Below are 23,542 nucleotides of genomic sequence, written 5' to 3'. Positions count from 1 at the left end.
GACTAGAGGAACACAATTTAATCTTAATTAATTTATTTATTTGTCTTTTTAGGGCCACACCTGCTGCATATGGAGGTTCCCAGGCTAGGGGTCGAATCGGAGCTGCAGCTGCTGGCCTACGCCAGAGCCACAGCAATGCGGGATCCACAACCCACCGAGCGAGGCCAGGGATCCAACCCACATCCTCATGGATACTAGTCAGGTTCATTTCTGCTTCGCCACAATGGGAACTCCTAAAGCTATTTTAAAGTAGATCTTAAATAAGAGCCTGAGGTTTCCACTTGGCTAGTCTCTTTCCTTGTCTTGAGATGGGGCGATTCATTCAGACAGCTTTGTACTCCAGCATCCCCTCAAGGTGGTTCCTCAGGAAGTTGCTGACTTTAAGACAATTCAGGTAGAGGCTGGAATTTCAGAGGAGAAATCAGAGCTGGTCAAGCCTGTCACTGCCTCACCCCCTCCCTGGCCCTCTTCACTCTGTTTGCATTGTCACCTACTGCCCTTGCCTTATTTTCAACATTAGGGAAATTTTTATAGTTTTGGAAGGTTTGTAGAGGCAAGAAGTATATGCCTGGGAGATTCTAGGCTTTCGAGGAGACTAGAGTGGCTTAGGTTTGAATAGTAGAATAAATTCACTGTTTTAAAGCCCATGTAAATTCACTTCCGAGACCCGGCTGGCAAAGGTGGTGGTGCAGCCCAAGAATTACGTGGTTGGAATCGAGAGAGAGAATTCCCACCTGACACTGAGGGAGCTTCTTTATCAAGTGAGGGCCATGTCAAAAAGCGGGAGTGAGAACAACAGAAAAGATGAAATGATGGTATCTCTCAGATCTGAACAGGGTGAAATATTTAAAAAGTCGGGACTCAGAGGTCCATGGAGTTCAAGCCATAAATAGACTTTCCTTTTCCTTCCAGCCTGTGGACAGCACCTATGTCAGAAGTAAGTGGTTTCGATACTCAGCATGTGCTGAGAGGTCACCTGTCTTAGAGCAAGAAGGCAAACAGTGCTGCTGCCCAGGGCAGGGTGTACCATTGTCAGGCTGGCTGTGGGAGAGCCACGCAGGGTCACCTGATAAACACAGACTCCCAGCCTCTCCATGATGTGCAATTCCAGCAGATCTGAACACGGCAAGGCACAGCTTTAACAGGTGATTCTGCCGCACAGCTAGATCTGGGGAGTTGTGGAGAGACTGGGAGAAACACCTTTTCTTGTTAGGGGAGGAGACTAGAAAGAGCCGAATAGCACCGGCCATCCTCTACACGAGGTCTCTGGCTGAGGATGAGCTCCAAAGAACTCTAGAACCTGGAGTGATGCATCTGGTATTTTTACAGCTGATGCCTCACACAAGAAAGGGATTAGCTGCTGGTTGTCTACTTTCTACACATTCTTAACAGGGCAGGGTACCAATCAGTATTGATCAGTTTAGACTTAGTTCTTCATCTGAGCTAAATACTGTCTTAATTTTTCCATGTGTGGATGATAAATAATAATAGTATTTTTTAAACATCTATAAAGATGGTTAGGCTCTTAATAGACTCACAGCTTTCAAAATCAAACGTGTGGTTACCAAAGAGGAAACAGGGAAGGGGGGAAGGGATAAATTAGGAGTTTGGGATTGACATATACACCCTACCGTGTGATATAAGATAGATAACAAACAAGGCCCTACTCTATAGCACAGGGAAATCTACTCAATATTCTGTAACAATCTATGTGGGAAGAGAATCTGAAAAAGAAAATATGTGTATAGATATATATATCTCTGATTTGCTGAGCTCTACACCCACTAACACAACATTGTAAGTCAATTACATGCCAGTAAAAAGTTTTTTTAAAAAGAGAATGATAACAAGGAAAAAAATGATTAGGCTTTTAGGATCCCATAAGAAGGAGCATTTACTCCTCCGTAATTAGAAAGCATAAAAAAAGGTACATTCCAAACAATCTTATTTTGGAATTTTCGTGTTAACAGTTGGCAGCTTCATAGGAAAAAATAGGAAAACCCTGAGGGGAACCGGCGTCTGGGCCAGGCCCAGCCATCCCTTGAACTTAAGAGCTTTTTTTGCTGTGCAGAGATGTGCTTTTGCGTTTGTGGTAACCGATGGCTATGCTGGCCACGCTCCCGGGTAAGGGTCCAGCCCTGTCCTCTGTTCTCTTTCTCAATCCACAGGGAGCTCTGAGGGCTCAGAGTTCACATCCCTGTTGAAGGTGCTGGTGGGCTTTCCTGTCTTGGTGGATTTCCTGTCTTTTCCTGTTTTTTTTTTTTTTTTTTTTTTCTGTCTCTCTCTCCTTTTCTGTTGGGTAGGATGTGAACAGAGAAGTTTATGAATTTACCCCAATGATACTGCCTGGCGCCATGTAGGACCCAGGCCACAAATCTCAGGTATACGCAGATAAGAAAGCCAGCGTTCATTGGTGAACGTGCCACTCACGTGAGGTTCCTGAGTTGCTCTTTTAGACATGAGCAGAGATACAGAGATTTCTTGACTTGAACATGGATGGGCACAACTCATGTTCACACATACACCGACACACATGTCACGGCTCAGAGGCTGCCTTCGGTTCACGTGGCTGAAGCTGGTGCTGGGTGTAGACAGAGCCTCCTCAGCGCTCTTGGGAGACTTGCTCATAGGGGCTCCAGGTAGACAGAAGATCCAGTGACAGGTTTTTCTGCTCTTCCTCAGATGTGGCAAGGTGGTAGCCTAGCACATTCATGGTATTCCTGCAGACTTTCTGGAGTCGAGACACCTTTTCGTAAGGCAAAGACCAGCGCCAGGCCTGAGAAACATTGAGGGCATTCCTGGCGTTGGTGTGGAAGGCGTGGTTGCCCATGCCCTTGCCTCGAGTGATGTTGTACACCCAGGCCTGGAGCTGGGGCAAGAATTTCAGCCCTACATAGTCATACATTTGGGCAGTCTGGGTCAGGGGGTCCCGGACCAGATCCTCATAGCGCACAAGCAGGTAGCGCTGCCTCAGGGCTTTGGGCAGGGCCTGCACAGCCTCAAAGATCTCCAGCTGGCTTTGGCAGATGACTTGCATTGCGTAGTAGGGTTGATCCTCCTTCTTGAGTTTCTGGTGATGCTGCCCCATCACAATGTGGCTGTCAATCAGGAGTTCCTGTGTGGTGTGTTCTCGGGAGCGGAACACTGCCCGGGGGTCCCGGACCAGGTGCACAATGTGCAGGTTGAGGGAGGGGTCTCTCAGCAATGGGTAGAGCACCTGCAGGTTGAAGAAGCGCACCTCCTTGAGGACCACGTGGCTGTAGGAGCGGCAGGCCTTCTCTACCACCTCAAAGGGCTGCTGATTGCACAGAAGCCTGCAGTGAGCCTGGGGTATGATCATATCTCGTGGGAAGATGTTACAGGCAGGTGGGGAACAGAGGGCCCGGCTGCCCTCCCACTGGAAGAGGCTGGACTGCTTTCGGGGGCCAGGTGTCATGTAGGCATCAAAGACACTCATGTCACACAGAAAGACAGCCCGTATGAGATCCCGTACTGCCATATGCAGCCTCTGGGCGGTGCTCTGCGTGAAGGTCATCCAGACGTGCCAGGCAGGCTCCATCAGGTAGAAGACATCTGGGTGCTGTCCAAAAAGCTGCCCCACAAAAGAGGAACCAGAGCGCCACGAAGACAGGATCAGCACGTGCATGTGTGTGGACTTGGGCTCCTCCTTCATATGCAGGGAGTTGAGGTTGTGGCAGTACAGGCGGATGAACAGAACAAAGATGGCCATCTGGGAAGCCAGGAACAGCAGTAGCTTCATTTTTTTGAGCAGTGTCATGCTGAAGTGGAAGACTTTCAGGGGGAAATCAGAGAGGCCGTGTTAGGCTGCTGTTTGGTATCTGCCTTCTCTCCCCTTTCCAGCCAACGCTGCCTTCTCCCTGACCCCCAGAAAGGAGCAGTGTAGACTGCTGGAGTCTTGTTGCAACCGATCGCACACACCCATCTATAGATCAATTCCTGTCCCTTGCAGTTAGTGTGTCAGTGAGCTCTATTTATTTTAAGCTCTTTACTTCCTCCCTCCTACTCCTTCTCATCCACTGAGCTAGGGACTCATCCATATTTCATGAATATAGGCAACAGGTCCATCCTGGCACCCTAGTGACATGCATGTCTTCACACAGGCCATGTAGGCAAAGCTCAGTCACAGTCTGACCCGTGAATTCCTTGTGATTCCTTCTGAAGTGAAGGGATATAAGCTGACTTGGGAAGATAGTCTTATCTTGAGGGAGATTGCCAAGGCCATTTCTCACTGTCTTCCTTTATCTCAGTTAAGCACAGGACTTTTAGTACCCTGAAGGATATGGCTGCAGACTGTAAAACCTCTTGGCTTTAGTTTGGAGTAGTTTCCTCGATGCAGAGCTAAGTGCCCATGGCACCTGTCATCTGGTCTCTTCTGATTTGGTCTCATCCTATGAGGGACATGAGGAGCTGACCCGATGCTGACCTCATGTCTGTATGGGTAATAAACTATCTGAATCTCTTTGGTTTGAATTGTTGTCTCCCTAACAGCCAACTCTGTGAAACTGAGGCAAACCAACCCAAGAGCTGCAGTAGTGACACTGGCTTGTTGGCCACTGTGCTGCTGCTTGGAGGAAAGCTTGAGCGCTTGACACAGTTTACTCAGGGTTGCTCAGTACAGTTGAGCAGGTTGTATACTGCCCAGCCTTAGGGAATGCCACGTCATCAAGAATTTAAGATATGTATTATTTTAAAATGTCTGGTAAGTGACAGTAAAGTATCTTGGTCCCACAGAATAAATACATCAGGATAGCTTTGTAGTTGCCAAATGTAAAATATGTAGAGAAAGGAATTTCACACTAAGGCTCAAACAGACTGCCCCCCCAACATGGCCCATCCTGAACTTACTCCCTTCACCCTCAGGGCTTGTTTTGTGTGAAAAGATCACAGTTGCCAGTGCCAAGCTAGAATATTATTCCAAGGGAAATCTTAACCCGTCTTAAGGGCTGAGATGACTCTGGATTATTTGGGGTGACCTACTGGCATAAATAACTATTGAGAGATATTATAGGTATTTCATATAATGTCAGATATTAATAGCAGCAAGGTGCTAGTTTACATATCACTCTGTACACAAGGCATTCTTCCTTCAAACTTTAATAAAAAAGATAAATAATGTTTCTGGACAGTAATTGGAGCTAGATTTAGAAAGTGCTATTTTCCTGGTGATACAGGGCTTATCACTAATTTTTTTTCAAGTTTTTAATAGGTAATAGTCACATGGTTCAAATTGTTTTTTAAAGTGTTAGTATCGTGGACATTAAATCCATAGACTCAGAATTTAAAAGAAGGCTTCCTAAGATTCCACATGCAGGAGGGCAGTGAGGGAAGTGCTTGCCATCCTGTAGCCTGGCCTGTCGCACTCCAGGTCTTTAGCAAGGGGAAATCCTGTGACAACAGTTATGTCTGTGGAGGAGGCCTGTGGTCATAAATTAGAAAATTTCTAGAGTTCTTTGTAGACAGGGCTAATGACATATTTTTTAAAGGAGTCACAGTAGTTTCCTAGGGGAAAGAATACCTAAGAATTTTACCAGCTGCTGAATCGATAACTCAGTAACCTCTTTTCTGTTTACGTTGGTGTTTATCTATGAGCTGGTGTTTTATGATCACTATACAGCAAAAAGTCTACTTGCAACCCATGTCCTCCCTATGCCCACTGCCCACCCTGCCCCCACATGGCAACTGGGTTCATTTTTCACATGTCCTTTCGGTTGCGTTATTATGTGTACACAAGAAAATGCAAATGTATGGAGTTCCCCTTGTGGCTCAGCAGGTTAAGAACCTGAGCAGTATCCGTGAGGACGAGGGTCCAATCCCTGGACTCGCTCAGTGGGTTAAGGATCTGGCGTTGTGGTGAGCTGTGGTGTAGGTCACAGGTGCAGCTCAGATCTGGTGTTGGCTGTGGTGTAGGCCGGCAGCTGCGGTTCTGATTCGACCCCTAGCCTGGAAACGTCATATGCCGCAGGTACTGCCATGAAAAGCAAGCAAGCAAGCAAGCAAGGAAAGAAAATGAAAATGTGTACATATTCTTAATTCCCCCCCCCTTTTTTAATAGCTGTACTTCACCTTGCTTTGTTAACAGTATTTCTTGGAGAGCTTTCCATGGCAGTACTTAAAGCCTTTCCTCATTCCTTTTTACCACCACGTACAATTTTACTGTGCAGATGTACCACAGTTTATTTAACCAGTTTCCTCACTGATGAGCGTTTGGGTTGTTTCCAGTCTTCTGCCATTTCAGAAACTTCAGTGACCTTTATGCTCATACATCATTATATACGTATGTAAGCTAGCTCCCCAGAAGTGGAACTGCTGAGTCAGAGACTGTGTGTATGTGTATTTTTGGTTTCTGTTGTCCAGACAGCCTTCATACTGGTGATAAACCACTGTGTATGTCTAGTGCTCCAGAGATTCTAGGGAGTAGATTTTGAAGGAGGAATCAGGCAGCCTCCGATGTGACTCTTGAGGTTTGTAGCTGCTTCCTGAAGAGGCGGAGAAGCTTTGCGGGCCCATGGGCTTCCCTTGGAAGTCCCCTGAACCTTCTGGGAAGTGTGTAATGAGCTCAGCCAAACCTCGTGTGTCAGTGACCCAGAAACCCCTCTCTTCCATTCATGACAACAATGTATTTCCTCCACATGTGCCAAAAGGATTCAGTGAGCACTTTGCTATATGTCAGGAAAATAGCAATGAATGGTAATCCCTGTCTTGGCCTTGCAAGTTAGAACAGGGCCAGCTAAGAGGTACTCGTAGTTCTTTCAAACTTGAACCCAGGAAATGAATAGAAACGATGCCATTTTTGATAATGGCTCAAGAATACCACCCCCACCACACTCCTCCCAAGGATTGAGGAAATGACCAGCCAGAGATCTTCTCCCAAAGGCAGTATGACCAGGAGCAAAATTTTGGAACAAAGGTAGGAAATAATGGAGCAAAAGAGGAAAGTAAAGAGCTTGACCTGTGTATAATTATAAGGAAACTGTGATAGAATTTTATATGCAGGGCCTATAATCAGCTCAGGAAAAAGCTAACATTTCCTAGGGATTAGCAGTGTAGACCTTTCAGTTATACTCTCCCTCTCCCATCTGGCTTTGGACCAGCTCGGGGTCCTGAGCGGCCTTGAATGCTCTGAGCCCTCCTTGCCTGCCAGTAGCTCCTGGCTTCCTGCCCATTCTTACCAGAGCTGTGGCCTGGCTATTTTAACTCGTCCCCAGGTTGTCCTCAGGCTTTAGTAGACCACAGTTTTCAGGAATTCCCATGGAAATCTTGACTTCTTTCTCTGCTCTTTCTTTCCATAAGCAAGTTCCCTGGCCAGAAGGAAAATATGCTTTTGTAATCTCTTGTTGCTGAGATCTAGACATATCCTGGATCCAAGCCACCCATGATGGGGCTGATCGGAATAGCCAGGGAACACTTCAGGGTGTGTCTCTGCAGAGTCTGGACTCAGTGGGAGAGGCAGCTCCCTGAAGAAAAGGAAACTCGAGGCTTTTTAGGACAAAATCCTCTAATCTAACAGCACCTCTCCCCAGCTGTTACTGTCCTGCAGTAACCTCCTCTGTAGTCTTTGGGGTTGGTGAGCACTTAAGAGAAGTCCGTGACGTATCTTATCTTCCAAGTCGGAGTCCCTAGTCCACCTTCCTGAGTGTTCTTTTAGGGCTCTTCGATTGCGTTCTTGAATCCTGCCTTCCCTATGATCGAATCAGGATCATCTCTAGCCTGCCCTTGATAGGGCAGGCTTATCTTATCTTCCAAGTCGGAGTCCCTAGTCCACCTTCCTGAGTGTTCTTTTAGGGCTCTTCGATTGCGTTCTTGAATCCTGCCTTCCCTATGATCGAATCAGGATCATCTCTAGCCTGCCCTTGATAGCACGTGGCCTCTCTCTTGTGTTGCTCATTTTTTTCTCCCTCAGCTCCTCCCGCCCTCATCCACTGCTGCCAGAATCTATCTTTTTAAAGCACAAGCCTATTACTCCCTTCCTTAAATTCTTTCAGTACTTTTCTGCCACAGGATTCAATCCCCAGTTCTTGTGCCCAGGGCCCTTCGTAATCTGATCTTTGATCCCTGTCACTCCCCTCCCTTTCAGCACCTTAGGCTCCAGGTTTTTTACTTTCAGTTCTTCCCAACTTGCCCTGTTGTTTAGAAGCCCGGAGACTTTGCGAGCTGACCATCCTTTCCTCAAGATTCTACCCACCTGTCGGCTTTCTCCCCCAAAGATAACTTGTTTCCTCCCCAAATTTAGTTTTCGCCCAAGCTCTTCTTTCGCTCGCATCTCACACTCTGCAGTAAACAGCTGTAGATGAGTGTCTCTCCCACTGGGCTGCCGTTACATAAGGGTAAAGTCTATGTCTTATCTTATTTACAGACACTTAAAAGGTACAAGTGATTAGGGCTCATTAAATGCTTGTTGCTTAGTCACTTCTAGGGAACAGATACCTGAATGAGATCCATGGAGAAACTGAAACTTTTCTTTTTTTCTAAAATGCACGTGGATGTCCCTGTAGTATCAGCTAATAAAATTTGGGTGATTTCATTGAGTATTGAGCACAAGACTGATACTGTCTCAGAGTTCCTGCTGTAGCACAACAGGATTGGCAGCATCTCTGGAGTGATGGAATGCAGGTTTGTCCCTGGCCTGGCACAGTGAGTTAAGGATTTGGCATTGCTGAAGCTGCCACATAGGTCACAACTGCGGCTCGGATCGGATCTCTGGCCTAGGAACTCCTTATGCTGTGAGGCAGCCAAAAAGAAAAAAGAAAAACCAGTACCGCTTCAGTTGCATGGAGCAAGATATTAAAAACGTCAGAGGCATAATTTGAAAGCAATATGACACAATGAACCTCATTCCAAAAAAAAAAAAAAAGTTTCTTTATGGAGCATGTATTAATTAGAACTAGGAGGAATAAACCATGAACATTATTTTTTAAAAATATTGATCAGTAAGAAATGAAAGCCCCATTGCAGGGCAACAGACTACTCACAATATTTTCCTTGCTCAGTTAGAAAAAGAAGAAAAAAGGAAGGAAAAACCCACAGGACAACCTGTCGTCTCCAGTCCCCAAAAAACTAATTTAAAAATATGTGGCCCCAATGATGCGTGAGTAGTGTCGTCTTAGCACAGGAAGGACAGTCCATCAAAGTCAGACAACGCTAGGATCTTGAAAAACACCAAAGGATGGTAATGACATAGCACCTATATCAGGCACAGGGACCATGAGGCTGCAGGATGGGTGACCTCATCCAGCAGCCTGATAACATAGGGCTAAATTAGAGATGACCCCCAAATCCATACTGTGTAACATTTTAGAAACAAAATGAGGAATTCTGAGGAGAAAACGAAACAGACACCAGTTTAAGAGCCCTAGATTCTAGCCACTGACACATTTCTAAGTGATCTCTACACATAACTCACTTAGATTTCCAAGTTATTATGCCCCCCAAACCAGGAATTGGAGATGCCAGAAGACATTTGCACAGAGAGAGAAGAGAGCTGGATTGGGGAAACTTACATCCACATTGGCAGCTGCAGAACCCGGAAGCCTGTGAGCTAAGCACCTGGACAGAGTGTCCGTATAACAGGCTCTAAGTAGCCGAAAGATCTTTGCAATCCCAGTGCCCCTAGTAACAACGACAGTGCCTGGCACCTAGTGGGGCTCAAGAAACATCTATTGAATCAATTGACTGAATGAACAAACATTTGTAGAGTGTTTTCTACTGTTTGCTGTGCCCTCGTTGAACTTGGTAATGAAAAGAAGACAAGATATTTTTATTTTGCGCATATAAAGGTTTTTTACCTCCAGAGTTCCTGTCGTGGCTCAGTGGTAACGAATCCAAATAGGATCCACGAGGATGTGGGTTCAATCCCTTCCCTTGCTCAGTGGGTTAAGGATCCTGTGTTGCCATGAGCTGTGGTATAGGTCACAAACATGGCTTGGATCCCCAGTTGCTGCGGCCGTGGCTGTTGCTGGCAGCCGTAGCTCTGATTTGACCTGCAGCCTGGGAACTTCCATATGCCTTGGGTATGGCACTAAGAAAAAACAAAGTTTTTTTCCTTCCAATTAGAAGTTGCAGACTTATTCAAGGATATCGAGATAGAAGTCTCTTCTACCTTGGCTAATTCTCTGGCCTCGTGATTTAACCTTATTTTACATATGAGTGGTGCCGCACAACTTTGAAAGCATTTAGCAACCGTAGTGACAGTGGTCCAATTAAATATATAGAACAGTGATGATCCACACCTCCATTTTTCAGAGTAAGTGGAGTTTAATTAATTGGATCAACGATAGAAATAGCTTCTGCTTGATCAGACCCATGTCTTTGGGTCCCAGGTCTGAGAGTTCAGTTATCACGCTAAATCTCACCTGAACTAGAAAAAACCTCTAGCTCCCAGCACCTGAACAGAGGAGAAGCTGCCGGATATACAGAGATCTGAGGTTGGAAGCCAGCATTTGAATGAGTATGTTGTATCAGGGAGACTAGCTACAAAGTATACACCACACTCTAGGCTGCTTTTTCAGAATCTTAGGGATAGAGTTGGGTGGTGATAGAGGAGCTGCTGGCAGGCAGCTTGTGCTTTTCTGGGAAGATTATCCAGGTGATTCTGATTCGACCCCCCTCCAATACCTCCCCTCTGCCATCACAAAATCCCCAGTTTAATTTCCCCAGGTCATCTGATACTCAGCTCCAGTAACCTGGTGAAAATGGCCCTGCTTTGAAGAAGTAAAGAGAAAATTCTCTCCTTACCTTGTTAATGGCTTAGGCTTCGCCAGTGCTCTAAAGGCTCACTGCTAGCCAAGTTGTGCAGCTTTTCTCCTCTGACTCACCAGCTCCCCTCTCAGCTTCCTCCTCCTCCTTGCATCTTGCATAACCATCTCTACTCAGAGCAAGTAACGCTGGCTTCTCCCTCCTGCCAAAAATTACCCACCTGCCAAGATGGGGTTAAGAAAGCCTCACTCCTCGAGAGCCTTGATATTAGCAGCTTTAACTGTGAAAGACTCAGGGGGGTGGGGAGACTGCTTGAATGGGCTGGGCTTGGAGGAGCCAAGGAGGAAGCATTCTCTTCCACAACTGGGAGGTGATGGAGATTCCTTGAAGGCAGGTTAACTCCCTAAGGGCCAAAGGAAAAAAGAAAGCCCAGAAGTTGGTAGGTTGATAGGGAAATTGCCAGACTATGATAGCCAACATGGACACATGTGAAACCTTGCTCTTGAGAAAACCTTGAAGGTATTTCTGGATTGCACCTTCCTGCTTACTCCACTGGGATTTAGGAAGATTACACCTTTTTTTTTTTTTTTTGGCCTCCGTGTTTTATGCAGCATCTTAACCCTTCTTGCAGGGGGTGATGACTAGATGTACTACCTAGATGTAATAACTTGTTTGGGAGGACATAGGTGTATTGGTGTTTAGTTGGGGTACAGGAAAAGAAATTTCTCCTTCAGAGAAAAAAGATACAAGTTCATTAAAAACTATAGCTCCTTGGAGTTCCTGTCGTGGCTCTGTGGTTAATGAATCCGACTAGGAACCATGAGGCTGTGGGTTTGATCCCTGGCCTTGCTCACTGGGTTAAGGATCTGGCGTTACCATGAGCTGTTGTGTAGGTCACCGACGCGGCTCGGATCCCGCGTTGCTGTGGCTCTGGTGTAGGCCAGTGGCTACAGCTCCGATTCGACCCCTAGCCTGGGAACCTCCATATGCCGTGGGAGCGGCCCTAGAAAAGGCAAAAAGACAAAAAACAAACAAAAACAAAAAACCCTATAGCTTCTTACTAGCTATATGTACTTGAGCAAATCACAAAACTAGTCTGAGCTACTTTACATGATTATTGTGAATATAAAACAATAGGTGAATTTTTTATGAATTTAAATTTAAAAAACTCAGTCACCCAAGTTATTAAATTATTTTCAATTCATTAATTATAAATAATACATTCAATTTATTAAATAAAAATTATTCCAAAAACAAATCCAAAACAATTAATAAAATGGCAATAAGAACATACATAGCAGTAATTACCTTAAATGTTAATGGACTAAACGCCCCAACCGAAAGACATAGACTGGCTCATTGGATACAAAAACAAGACCCATATATATGCTGTCTTCAAGAGACCCACTTCACTTCTAGGGACACATACAGATTGAAAGTGAGAGGATGAAAGAAAATATTCCATACAAACGGGAATCAAAAGAAAGCTGGAGTAGCAATACTCATTTCAGACAAAATAGACCTTAAAATGAAGAATATTTTAAGAGACAAGGAAAGACACTACATAATAATCAAAAGATCAATACAAAAAGAAGATATAACAATTTTAAATATCTATGCACCCAACATATGGTCACCACAATATATAAGGCAACCACTGACAACCTTAAAAGGAGAAATCAACAAGAACATTATATATGTGAGACTAATAATGAAATAATTATCTATTTCAGTCTTGTGACTTAATGCTCTAAATGACTTATTTAAAGCATACCTTGTTGGGAGTTCCTCTCGTGGCGCAGTGGTTAACTAATCTGACTAGGAACCATGAGACTGTGGGTTCGATCCCTGGCCTTGCTCAGTGGATTAAGGATCAGGCGTTGCTGTGAGCTATGGTGTAGGTTGCAGACGAGGCTCATATCCTGAGTTGCTGTGGCTCTCTGGCGTAGGCCGGTGTTTACAGCTCCGATTAGACCACCCCTAGCCTGGGAAGCTCCATATGCCACAGGAAGCGGCCCTAGAAAAAGGTAAAAAGACAAAAAAAAAAAAAAAAAAAAGCGTACTTTGTTGTAACTCATGATGTAAAATTAAAATATTTAATCGCTTAAACAGACATCATATCCAGGTTTGTGCTTTAAAATCATATGAATTTTAACAGATGAAAATTTAAAACCCTTTGCCATATTCACATTAACAAGAAATACTTATAGAATTTTCATGTATACCTCTCTCCCTCTTCCCCCACCCATCCCTCTAGATTCCCTAGTCACATGTGACAGAAGACTTTAAACAGTGTAGAAGATATATTTATTTTCATTGAAAGGATATGTGTGCATATTCAGAGTACATATCTCCAATCATTAAAAATTACTTTGAACAAATAAATAACTAAAGGTACAGAAAGACGTCTACAGGAGTTCCCGTCATGGCGCAGTGGTTGACGAACCTGACTAGGAACCATGAGGTTTCGGGTTCGATCCCTGGCCTCACTCAGTGGGTTAAGGATCCGGCGTTGCCATGAGCTGTGGTGTAGGTTGCAGACGTGGCTCGGGTCCAGTGTTGCTGTGGCTCTGGCGTGGGCTGGTGGCTACAGCTCCGATTGGACCCCTAGCCTGGGAACCTCCATATGCCGCAGAAGCAGCCCTAGAAAATGGCAAAAAGACAAAAAAATAAATAAGTAAATAAAATAAAATAAAAACCTGACCATAGACCACTTCTTTTCTCTGAAAGAGATTAGGAGGTGGCAGGCATTGTCTTTGAAAATAATGTCAGTGACCTCAGAATTTGGGCAACAATTTTTTGCTTCCTTATTTTTAAAACAGAGGTGTGTATAGGTGTTTGTTTACGGGAGTTCCCGTGTTGGCACAGCAGAAATGAACCCAACTAGTATCCATGAGGATGTGGGTTCAATCCCTGACTTCACTCAGTGGGTCGGGAATCCGGGGTTGCTGTGAGCTGTGGTGTAGGTCGCAGATTCGGCTTGGATCCTGCGTTGCTGTGGCTGTGGTGTAGGCTGGTAGCTGTAGCCTGGGAACTTCCATATGCCGCAGATGTGGCCTTAAAAAGCAAAACAAAATAAATTTTTTTATGAATTCAGCAAGATAGCAGGATATATGATTATGTACAGAAATCAGTTGCATTTCCTTAAACCAACAAGTAAATATCAGAACAAGACTGTAAAAAAAAGTCCCTTTTAAATTTGCATCCACATGGAGAACAAACTTCTGGTTATGAAGCAGGAGAGGGAGGGAGTAGGGTGGACTGGGAGTTTGGGGTTAGTAGGTACAAACTGTTGTATTTGGAGTGGATAAGCAATGCGATCCTGCTGTGTAGCTCAGGGAACTATATCTAGTCACTTGCGATGGAACATGGTGGAGGATAATGTGAGAAGAAGAAAGTACATATTTGTATAGCTGAATCAATTTGCCATACAGCAGAAATAACATAACATTGTAAGTGAACTATACTTCAGTAAAATAAAATTTTTAAAAATATCATAAGCAAAGTTAAAAAATGGGTTTTGGTTACCATTTACAAAATATTCTTAAGAGAAAAGAAATTATAATATCTCTAAAAACAATTAAATAAAGAATACTTTGGCAAGTTAAAATCTTATTATGATGGCCTGTTATCCAGTCATAGACACCAAGGACAGTTGTCCCCCCCTTATCCCTGTGTTCTGCATCCAAGGATTCAACCAACCTCAATTGAAAATAATCAGAAGAAAAAAATTTTTTTTCCCAGAAAGTTCCAAATAGCAAAACTTGAATTCGCCAGGCACTGGCCACTATTTACATAGGCTTTACAGTGTATTTAGAACTATTCATATATCATTTCCATTATTTTAAGTAGTGTGCATAATCTGGAGATGATTTAAAGTATATAGGAGGATGTGTGTGGGTTGTATGTATATATGATACATTTTATACAAGGGCCTTGAGCTTGGTGCCAGTGAGCGTCCTAGAACCAGTCCGATTGCAAATACCAGGGAAAGGATGACTGTACAAGTGAGGATATGCAGATCACTAAAGGTTGAAGGCCAAATTTGTAAAGCAGCACATTAGAATTCCCAGGCCTTGATCCAGCCATGAAAAATAGCCTGTGTAGCTTCCAGGACATGGAGTTTAATTCAGAAACCATTTGATAAATGTTTACTCACTTTTGAGATCTGGGAGGGAAGTTGTCTGTACTGTAGCACACACACAAATTGACTTCTCTTTCTTTATGGGAGGCAAAGATCCTCTTACACTGTGTATTCTTGGATTATGTCAGGTAGTCAGTCATAGGTGTAACCACTGGCTTTGTCACATTATGAATTGCATAATCACTGTGTTATTGACACTGACCTTTAAATGGTGCTTTCTTCCTGGAAGCTTTATTGCTGGAATTAAATGAACCATCACTCTCCAGGGAAAATGGAACCAACATTTCACTTGACTTTGAGTAGGAAAAAAAAAAAGGATGAGGAGTTCCCATTGTGGCTCAGTGATTAATGAATCCGACTAGGAATCATGAGGTTGCGGGTTTGATCCTTGGCCTTGCTCAGCGGGTTAAGGATCTGGCGTTGCCATGAGCTGTGGTGTAGGTCACAGATGCGGCTCGGATCCTGAATTGCTATGGCCGTGGCGTAGGCCATCGGCTACAGCTCCCATTAGACCCCTAGCCTGGGAACTGTGGGTGTGGCCCTAGAAAAGACAAAAAGACAAAAAAAAAAAAAAAGGATGAGGAAGCTTTTTATAAGTATAGGAACACATGTAAATTATGGTGGCCTGTAAAAGCAACTGATTTTGGAGTTTGGACTTTCTTTTCAAGCCTCAGATAATCTGATGGAAGATAAAGCCTTCTCTCTAGAAGAATGCACATTTACTCAAACACAATACTGTGTCCAATTTCAAGGGGTCCCAAGTTAAGAATCCCTACAAAAAACTGCATGCACTTCAGGTATTCTCAGACTACGGTTTTCTTAAGACATTTGTCTCCCAGGAACCACTATTCAGCAGAGCTGTGAGCTCCATGTGTCAGCCCCTGAATCAGAGTCAGATGTTCTCAGAGATCAAGGAGTTCTTAATCCTTTCTGGTTACACTACCCGCTCCTGCTACTCTCATCCAAACCATTACTCCTTGTGTACTAGGATTGGAGTTTCTTCACTGCTATTACTTGGTTCCTGGTCTTTCCTGTCCACAGTGACACTAACAGGACAGTCCAGCTTTCCTTGCATTTCTTTTCATGTGGCGGCTCTGGCATTCCTCATTTCACTCAGAAGGCATCAGCCTGCGGTGTGGTTATCAAGGCCTGAAACTCGAGTGGCTTTACACTCCCTCCTTCCCTCCCTCCATTGGTCGTCAGCCCTGTGTGGCTTACCAGAGCCTAGTGTCCGTCCTGGCTAGGGTATTGGCTAAGTAGCTGGGTTTAAAAGAATGAATTCTGGAAGACTAGAGCTTTCTGTTTTGGTTAAGCATCTGTAGACGTAACAGTTGGATGTTAAGCATCTCAGGGAGACAAGACCTTTGGAAGACGTATGCCAGGAAGGGAATCTGGGTTGCTGTAAATCCTATTATCCAATGGACAGTTGCCTTCAGTAGAACTTGCTTCCTTGATCTGGGCACTGGGGGAGGACACCTGTGGGGATCCCCTGGCAATAGAATGGTGCTTATCTCTGTGTTAGAGGTATCAGTTTAAACAGTGGGAGAACAAGCTGGATTAAGGTAGAAGATAATCAATGGTTTTAAGGTTCTTTTGTTTTGTTTTTTGTCTTTTTGCCATTTCTTGGGCCGCTCCCGTGGCATATGGAGGTTCCCAGGCTAGGGATCTAATCAGAGCTGCAGCTGCCAGCCTATGGCAGAGCCACAGCAGCGCAGGATCCGAGCCACGTCTGTGACCTACACCACAGCTCACGGCGATGACGGGTCCTTAACCCACAGGGCAAGGGCAGGGATCAAACCCGCAACCTCATGGTTCCTAGTCGGATTCGTTAACCACTGTGCCACAGCGGGAACTCCGGTTTTAAGGTTCTTATTGGTTCTTGCTCTCTTGAGTGTCCATAACAGGTCAGAGTGGATGAGAAGATGAGTAGAGCCAGGAGTTCCTCATAAAGCCCAAACTTAGAAGTTCTTGGTGATTCAGAAGCTTGACAGTGTTGAACAGCAGATGCCTTATCTGGAATCAGGACAGGATGTGAATTCTGCCTCCAGACTTTCAAAACTCTCCAGAGACTGCAGGTGATCCATGATGGCCCAGTCAAGGGCTTTCTGGGGGTGAAATCTGACGGGCTTTTCCATGTATCACGTTGATCATCAGGGTCTGTCTCTTCTACTCCTAAATAGCTGTCATGTTTGCTCCCTTTCTTTTTGTGTCCCCAGCCATTGTCTTTGCTCAGGCTCTCAATTTTTCTCGCTTGAATTTCTGCCAACAACGCTTCAGTTGTTCCCTGCACCTCCAGTCCCAGCACTGCAGTCTTTTCTGCAGTGATCTTTCCTTGTACAGACCTGATCCACATCACTTTTCTGATGGAAGCGCTGCAGTGGAGCTGATTATCGGACGAGGAGAAAACTCCTTGGCATGCCACTACGCATTTTTAAAAGAAGCTGTTGTCTGTCTATTCTTCTTTGTAATCTCTTTCATGCAGTAAATTCCAAAAACATCTTTTTGGTGCCTATTACACTCCAGGAACTGCTCTAGGCCCTGAAAACTGTTGCGAACAAAACAGACAAAATGTCTCTGGAGCTTGCATTCTGTTGGGTGGGGGACAAATACATAAATAAAGTGTATAGTATAACAGATTGTGACAAGTGCTATGGAGAAAATAAGAAAGAAGAGATTTTTAAAAATAAAAGGAAGAGATTGTGGCAGGGGTGTGCGGGTGGGGATTCTTCCAGTTTGTGATAGCGGGATCAGGGAAAGTAACGTTTTGGTGAGGACCTGAGGGCGGTGAGGGGGATAAAAACCAAGAAAACCTACGAGGAAAGACCATTCTAGGCAAAAGGAGCAGGTAATTGCAAAGGTGCTGAACCAGGAACCCCAAGGAAAGTGGTGTGACTGATCAGAGTGAGCAGGGAGAGTATAAACCAGGAGGTTGTGAGCTACCAAAGGCAGAACAGAAGAAATGATGTAGGAAAGCATTATCGTTACCAGTTGGAGTGTGACTTGGGGCCAAATGGAAAGTTACTGGAGCGTGTAAGTTTAAGAATGATCTATATTCTAAAAGGACCATTTGGCGTATTGTGAGGTGAGTAAACCAGAAGAGGCTCAAGGAGAGAAGCTGCGAGGTCAGCTAGGAGGCCAGTGTCTTGTATCAGGGTAGTAGTCGTGGAGGTAGTGGATTCTAAAATATCTATTAACACATATTTTAAAGGTAGAGTCAATTCATTGACGGATCACATGTGGGAATGAGTCAGGGCTGACTCAAGGATGTCGTTGCCATTTTCGAAAAAGGGAAGAGTTAGCTTTTGGAGTCAGAAATCAGGAATTAGATTTTGGATGTGTAAAGTTCAGGATGCCTCTTGGACAATGAAGTGGCAATGTTGAGCAGGCAGTGGGAAATATAGAGAGGTAAGTGGGTAGATAGATAGATAGGTGGGTAGATAAATCTAGATATAGATACAGATTGCAAAGGAGGGGTCCAGACTGGAAATACACATGTGAGAATCATCAACGTGGAGATGGTATGCAGAGCCACGAGGCTGAGTCAGAGCACGCAGGGTGAGTAAGAGGACAAAAGAAGCCAAGAAGGAGTCACCAGCAAAATAGGGGGAAAACAAGGTGCATGTGGTGCCATGGGTGCCAAGAGAAGAACGTGTTCTGGGGAGAAAGGAATAATCAATTGTGTTAAAAGCTTCAGAAAGATTAAGGATAGATACTTAGCGTTAGATATGGCAATGTGGATGTCACTAATGATCTTGTCAAGAGGATGTTCTGGCGAGTCATAAACATAAAAATCTGATGGGAGAAAAGGAATTGGAGTTGGCAAGACAGCCAATTCTCATTGTCTAAAGAGAGGAGAAATGGGACAGTATTTTCAAGGAGAAGTGACATCAAGAAAGTTGTTTTGGTTTGCTTTTAAAGATGAGAGGATGGATAGAGTTCCCGTTGTGGCTCAGTGGTTAACAAATCTGACTAGGAACCATGAGGTTGTGGGTTTGATCCCTGGCCTTGCTCAGTGGGTTAAGGATCCAGCGTTGCCGTGAGCTGTGGTGTAGGTCACAGACGTGGCTCGGATCCCGAGTTGCTGTGGCTCTGGCGTAGGCCGGCAGCTACAGCTCTGATTAGACCCCTAACCTGGGAACCTCCATATGCCGCAGGAGCAGCCCTAGAAAAGACAAAAAAAAAAAAAAAAAAAAGAGAAGATGGAGTTCTCCTGTGGTACAGTGGGTTAAGAACCCAGCGTTGTCTCTACAGCTTTGGATTGCTGCTGTAGCGTGGATTCAATCCTTGGCCCAGGAACTTCCACGTGCCATGATCGTGGGCAAAGAAAAAGATGAGAGGAAAAAACAGCTTGTTTTTTTGCTGCTGGAAATGATCCAGGAGAGAGAGGAGATGGTTGGAGTGATGGAATCAGGTGCCCACAAGCGGAGGAGTTGGCCCAAGTTAGGAGCACATGCCATTCATTGTTATTAATAGGAGGGAAAGCAGAGTATGAGCATGGATGCCGAGAGGTGGGGTCCTTGTGGACCTTCTCGTCGTTTTTACTTTTTCCATGAACTGGGAAAGGTTCATGGGTGACAAGGTTGTCACCTTAGGATGGGAAGGAAGTTACGGAGTTTGAAAAGAAAGCGGGGGAAGGTATGGAATGGCCATCTGTGAGGATGGGCTAATGATCATGCTAGGACAATGTAAGCAGAATTGATGAATGACATTGAAGATCTTTTCAAGGTGAGTGGTCATAAACTGAAAATGCGAGCAGTGAGCATCAGAGTACGAGTTTTCCAGTCATGTTGAGCTGCCGCACTTGTGCAGGCATAGTGGAGACTTAGATTTAATTAAGGCTTGTGTTCTGTCAGAAAAGTACAATGAAGCAAGAGAGGGGAAAGGCAACCAAGGTTATATGTGAAGGAGTGATTATAACCACAGACCATGGAATCTAAGCGGGATCAGAGGTGAAACAAGGATATGAATGAAGGGAATAACTGAGCTCAAGTAGAGGACTTCTTTTTTGGAGGAAAGGAGGTCAAGGATTTTAGAAATTAGTGTTTGGGAAGAATCCTGTAGAAAGATACTGAGATTAGGTAGGAGCAGGGTTGGAGAGTGACAGTGGCCATCTGACTGCAATGAGGTTAGCATAGTCTGGGTAACATCACAATCAAAGATGGGGGCATTCTCTCGTGGCTCAGCAGATTAAGAAACCAGTGTTATCAGTGCGGTGGCTCAGGTTGCTGCTGTGGCACAGGAACTTCCACATGGTGTGGGTGTGACCCAAAAAAAAAAAAGAAGGGCAGTTTGGGGAAGGAAAGAATCAGAATGGTCTGGAAGCAGCAGTAAGGACAAAGAGGATATCTTTTCTACTGTAGGGTGTGGGAGAAAAGCAGCCACCACTTGAGAGGGCTGCAGAAGAGGCATTGTCCTCAAAGGAGAACCAGATTTCCTTTAGAACAAGAAGGGGAAGAAACAATTCAGAGACTCTAAGAAAAGAGGGGAGTTCCCGTTGTGGCTTAGTGGGTAAGAACCTGACATAGTGTGGATGGAGGTTCCATCCCTGGCCTTGCTCTAGCATTGCTGCATGCTGTTGCTCTAGCATTGCTGCATGCTGTTGCTCTAGCATTGCAAATTCAGCTCTGATTCAACCCCCTAGCCTGGAAACTTCCACATACCACAAGTGCCCTCCCCCAAAAAAAGAAGGATTTTACTGATCCCAACAACCCAATTTCTGAGAATTTCAGGAGATGGTGAGGGTAGGAAATGGAGTCAGAAAATAGAATGTACAGGGCCATTTGGGATGAAATGCAAGGGATAAGGAACAACCTAGGGTCCTGGGCTTCTTGTGTGACTGGCATAAGCCAGGATAAAGGGACCAGTGATAACAGATAATGATGGTCTCAAGGCAGGTAGAGGTGGCCAAACGTGAATAATGAGGAAAGGAAGGTGTGAAGGACCTGCCAGGGAGAGTCCAAGGATGGCCCAGCCTTACTCTTGACATTGGTGATATAGAGGCCAGGGGAGAGGTGTTGCCTTATCCAGAGCACCTGAAATTTAGAAACATTATTCTGAGGATGGTGTCACCATTTCTTTGGATGATATAAAAATTCTGGAGTCGGCTTGACTGAAGGATTGGGAGCTTTGATTGAAGGAAGAAAGGAAAGGAATGGTGGAGCGTGAAACACTGAAGAACGAGGTAGTTGAGGTAGTTTTTCGGGGGATTTTGCAGGAGTTCCTTGTGCTGACCCATGTGACAAGAAGTCCAGGCATAGTTAGTTGGGGCTGTTCCAGTGGCTCAGGGATGCTGTTAAGTGCTATCTTTCTGTAGACATTCAACCTGCCTCATGGTCAGAAGAAGATGGCTGCACATCTAGAACTCAACATCTAAACTCCAAATGGGAAAGGGAAGAAAGGTTAACAGGCAAGGAGTATGTGTATATTTGAGGCAAAAGTATGGAAGTACTTACAGCAGCTCATATGGGTTACTCGGAAACATCTTCCCTTCTTTATTCCTTAGCTAACTTGCATCTACTCTTTCAAAATTCAACTCAAGTCAGCATCACCTTCTTGGAGAAACCATTCCTTTACCTCCCTCGGTTGAGTGTGTGTTTTCAGAGACCGTGATAGATTGCAATAACAATCCCAATTCTGCCATCTCTTTATCCAAGCCCTGGGCCATGGAATTTTGATCTTGGTCTCAGTCATGCATCTTAACTTTGACCAATGGGATATTTTATATTAAAATCATGTGTGTAGTTGTCTTCTTATGTCTAAAAGCCACTGCCTTGAGAATATACCTGCTAGAGGATGAGAGAGACAGAAACAGAGCCAGATCAACATGGTAAGGTCATTCTAGATCAGCTAACAGCAGCTAACCCCCAGATACTTCACTGAGTTCACCCCAAATCAGCAGGACTGTCTAGGCAATCACCCAAGATGCATGAAAAATTGACAGTGCTGAAGTTAAGTGGTTGGTTCAGCATTATTATGGCACTGGATCATTGACACAGAGTCCCTTGGGAGTTCTGTTACAAGCCTTGGCCCTGTCTCATGAACTAATGTTAGGGGCTCCTTTAGGACAGGGCTGTGTACATCTGGTGCCTAGCACAGTGCCTGGCACATAGAAGGCGCTCAGTGAAACCATAGGAAAGGAATGAATGAATGAACCTTTGTTAAGCCTTTACAAAGGACCTTACTGCTTTGTGCACAACAGGTGCAAAATTCCCCATAATTAAACAATGTAATCAAATAGACGCACCCAGAGAAAACCTGGTTCAACAAGATATGTGAAGCTACAATGTATAATAAACTATCATCACAGATTAAAGTGCTTTTCTACCTCAGGTACTGTGACCATTTCTTAAACATTGGGCAATCAGTTTTACATTTTACTGTTTTGTATAGATCACGGCTAAAGGGTAGAGTGTAAGTAAGTAGATATGACTCAGTCTAGATATCCTTACTATTATCTTCAGCACAGAGTACCAAATCATTGTAACTACTGACATTACCTAAATCATGTCAAGAAGCTCACGTGCTTAAGGAGTTCCCGTGATATTGCAGTGGGTTAAGGATTCAGCATTGTCTCTGCAGCGGCTCAGGTGGCTGCTGAGGGGCGAGTTCCATCCCCAGCCCAGCATAGTGGGTTAAGGATCTTGCATTGCCACCGCTGTGGCATAAGTCATAGGTGGAGCTTGGATTTGATCCATGGCCCAGGGACTACCATATGCCATGGGTGCAGCCAAAAAGAAAAAAAAGACAAAAACTTGCATTGCTTTTTTTTAAAAGTATTTGTATCAATATGAAAAAAGAAAGAACTTTGACTAAGGGTCTGCAGAGAAAAATATCACATCTAGTAACCTAGTCAGGTATGGGGGTGGGAGTGCAAGAATATCTTTCTTATGAAAGGACAGCAGCAGTCACATGGCATGTTTGGGGGACACTGAGCAAAGGAGTTCAGCCAAAGGAGAGAGTTTCTGTAGAGAAATTTTTTTTTTTTTTTTAAAGGCTAAGAGTAGTAGGGCAGAGTGGAGCCCAGTTGTAGAAATCCTTGAATATAAGGTTAAGGGCATTTTAACATTATCTTTTAATCAGCAGGAAATAGTTAACTTTTGAGCAAGGGAGTTACGCAATGAAATGTTGGGTCTGTCTTAGTTGCTAGATTCTAACAGTATGATGTGGGATTTTTGCAGAGATATGACTGATCGTCATATCACATAATTTAAAACAAAATACCATCATGCAGATAGTGTTCCTGTTTATTTTTATTATTATTATTATTATTTAAGTTTTCAAGCCACTTTGAGTTTTTTTAAATGATTTTTTTTCCCATCATAGCTGGTTTACAGTGTTCTGTCAATTTTCTACTGAACAGCACGGTGACCCGGTCACACATACATATATACGTTATTTTTTCTCACATTATCATGCTCCATCATAAGTGACTAGATAAAGTGCCCAGTGCTATACAGCAGGATCTCATTGTCCTGTTCATTTTTAAATCACATCTTTGTTAAAGTCTAGATTTATGCTGGTTGCAGATGACCAAGGTATTACTTTGAGATCAAAAGGTTTGCTAATTTCTCCCTGAGAGTCATTTAGTCTGCTATCCATTGTGAGTCCATGAATTGATTTTTTGCCCCCTCTGGCTGTGGGGTTGTCTCATTTTCTTCTGCTTTGCTTTCGATATGCTCCCCTGGC

At 44.3% G+C, this 23,542-nt stretch overlaps 1 protein-coding gene and 1 long non-coding RNA gene across 9 annotated transcripts in view; one reads left to right on the top strand and one right to left on the bottom strand.

The window, feature by feature from the left end:
- The window catches only part of LOC146402219 (uncharacterized), a 98,097-nt gene that overhangs the window by 31,271 nt on the left and 43,284 nt on the right, over window positions 1–23,542 (top strand). For 2 of the 8 annotated variants that reach the window (XR_014805543.1, XR_014805541.1), the window contains exon 3: window positions 16,750–16,932. The exons of 5 other annotated variants lie outside the window; for them this stretch is intronic. This is a non-coding gene — a long non-coding RNA (uncharacterized LOC146402219). Of the gene's footprint in view, window positions 1–16,749; window positions 16,933–23,542 lie in introns of those variants that run through there. One more of the 8 variants, XR_014805547.1, reaches the window with a different exon arrangement.
- CHST4 (carbohydrate sulfotransferase 4) lies at window positions 17–11,006 on the bottom strand. The gene is made up of 2 exons (XM_021093819.2): window positions 10,753–11,006; window positions 17–3,792 (listed from the first exon to the last, which is right to left on the bottom strand). Exon 2 carries the CDS (start codon window positions 3,776–3,778, stop codon window positions 2,603–2,605), a length of 1,176 nt encoding a protein of 391 aa, XP_020949478.1. The 5' UTR covers window positions 3,779–3,792; window positions 10,753–11,006; the 3' UTR covers window positions 17–2,602.

The sequence above is a fragment of the Sus scrofa genome, chromosome 6 (assembly GCF_054392235.1).
Source record: "Sus scrofa isolate SSC_HxYL_T2T_F1_AM1 chromosome 6, Sscrofa_HxYL_maternal_Yorkshire_Landrace_v2.0, whole genome shotgun sequence".
Lineage (NCBI taxonomy): Eukaryota > Metazoa > Chordata > Mammalia > Artiodactyla > Suidae > Sus > Sus scrofa.
Note: the sequence above shows the minus strand (reverse complement) of the source record. Positions and strands in the feature narration are given on the sequence as shown.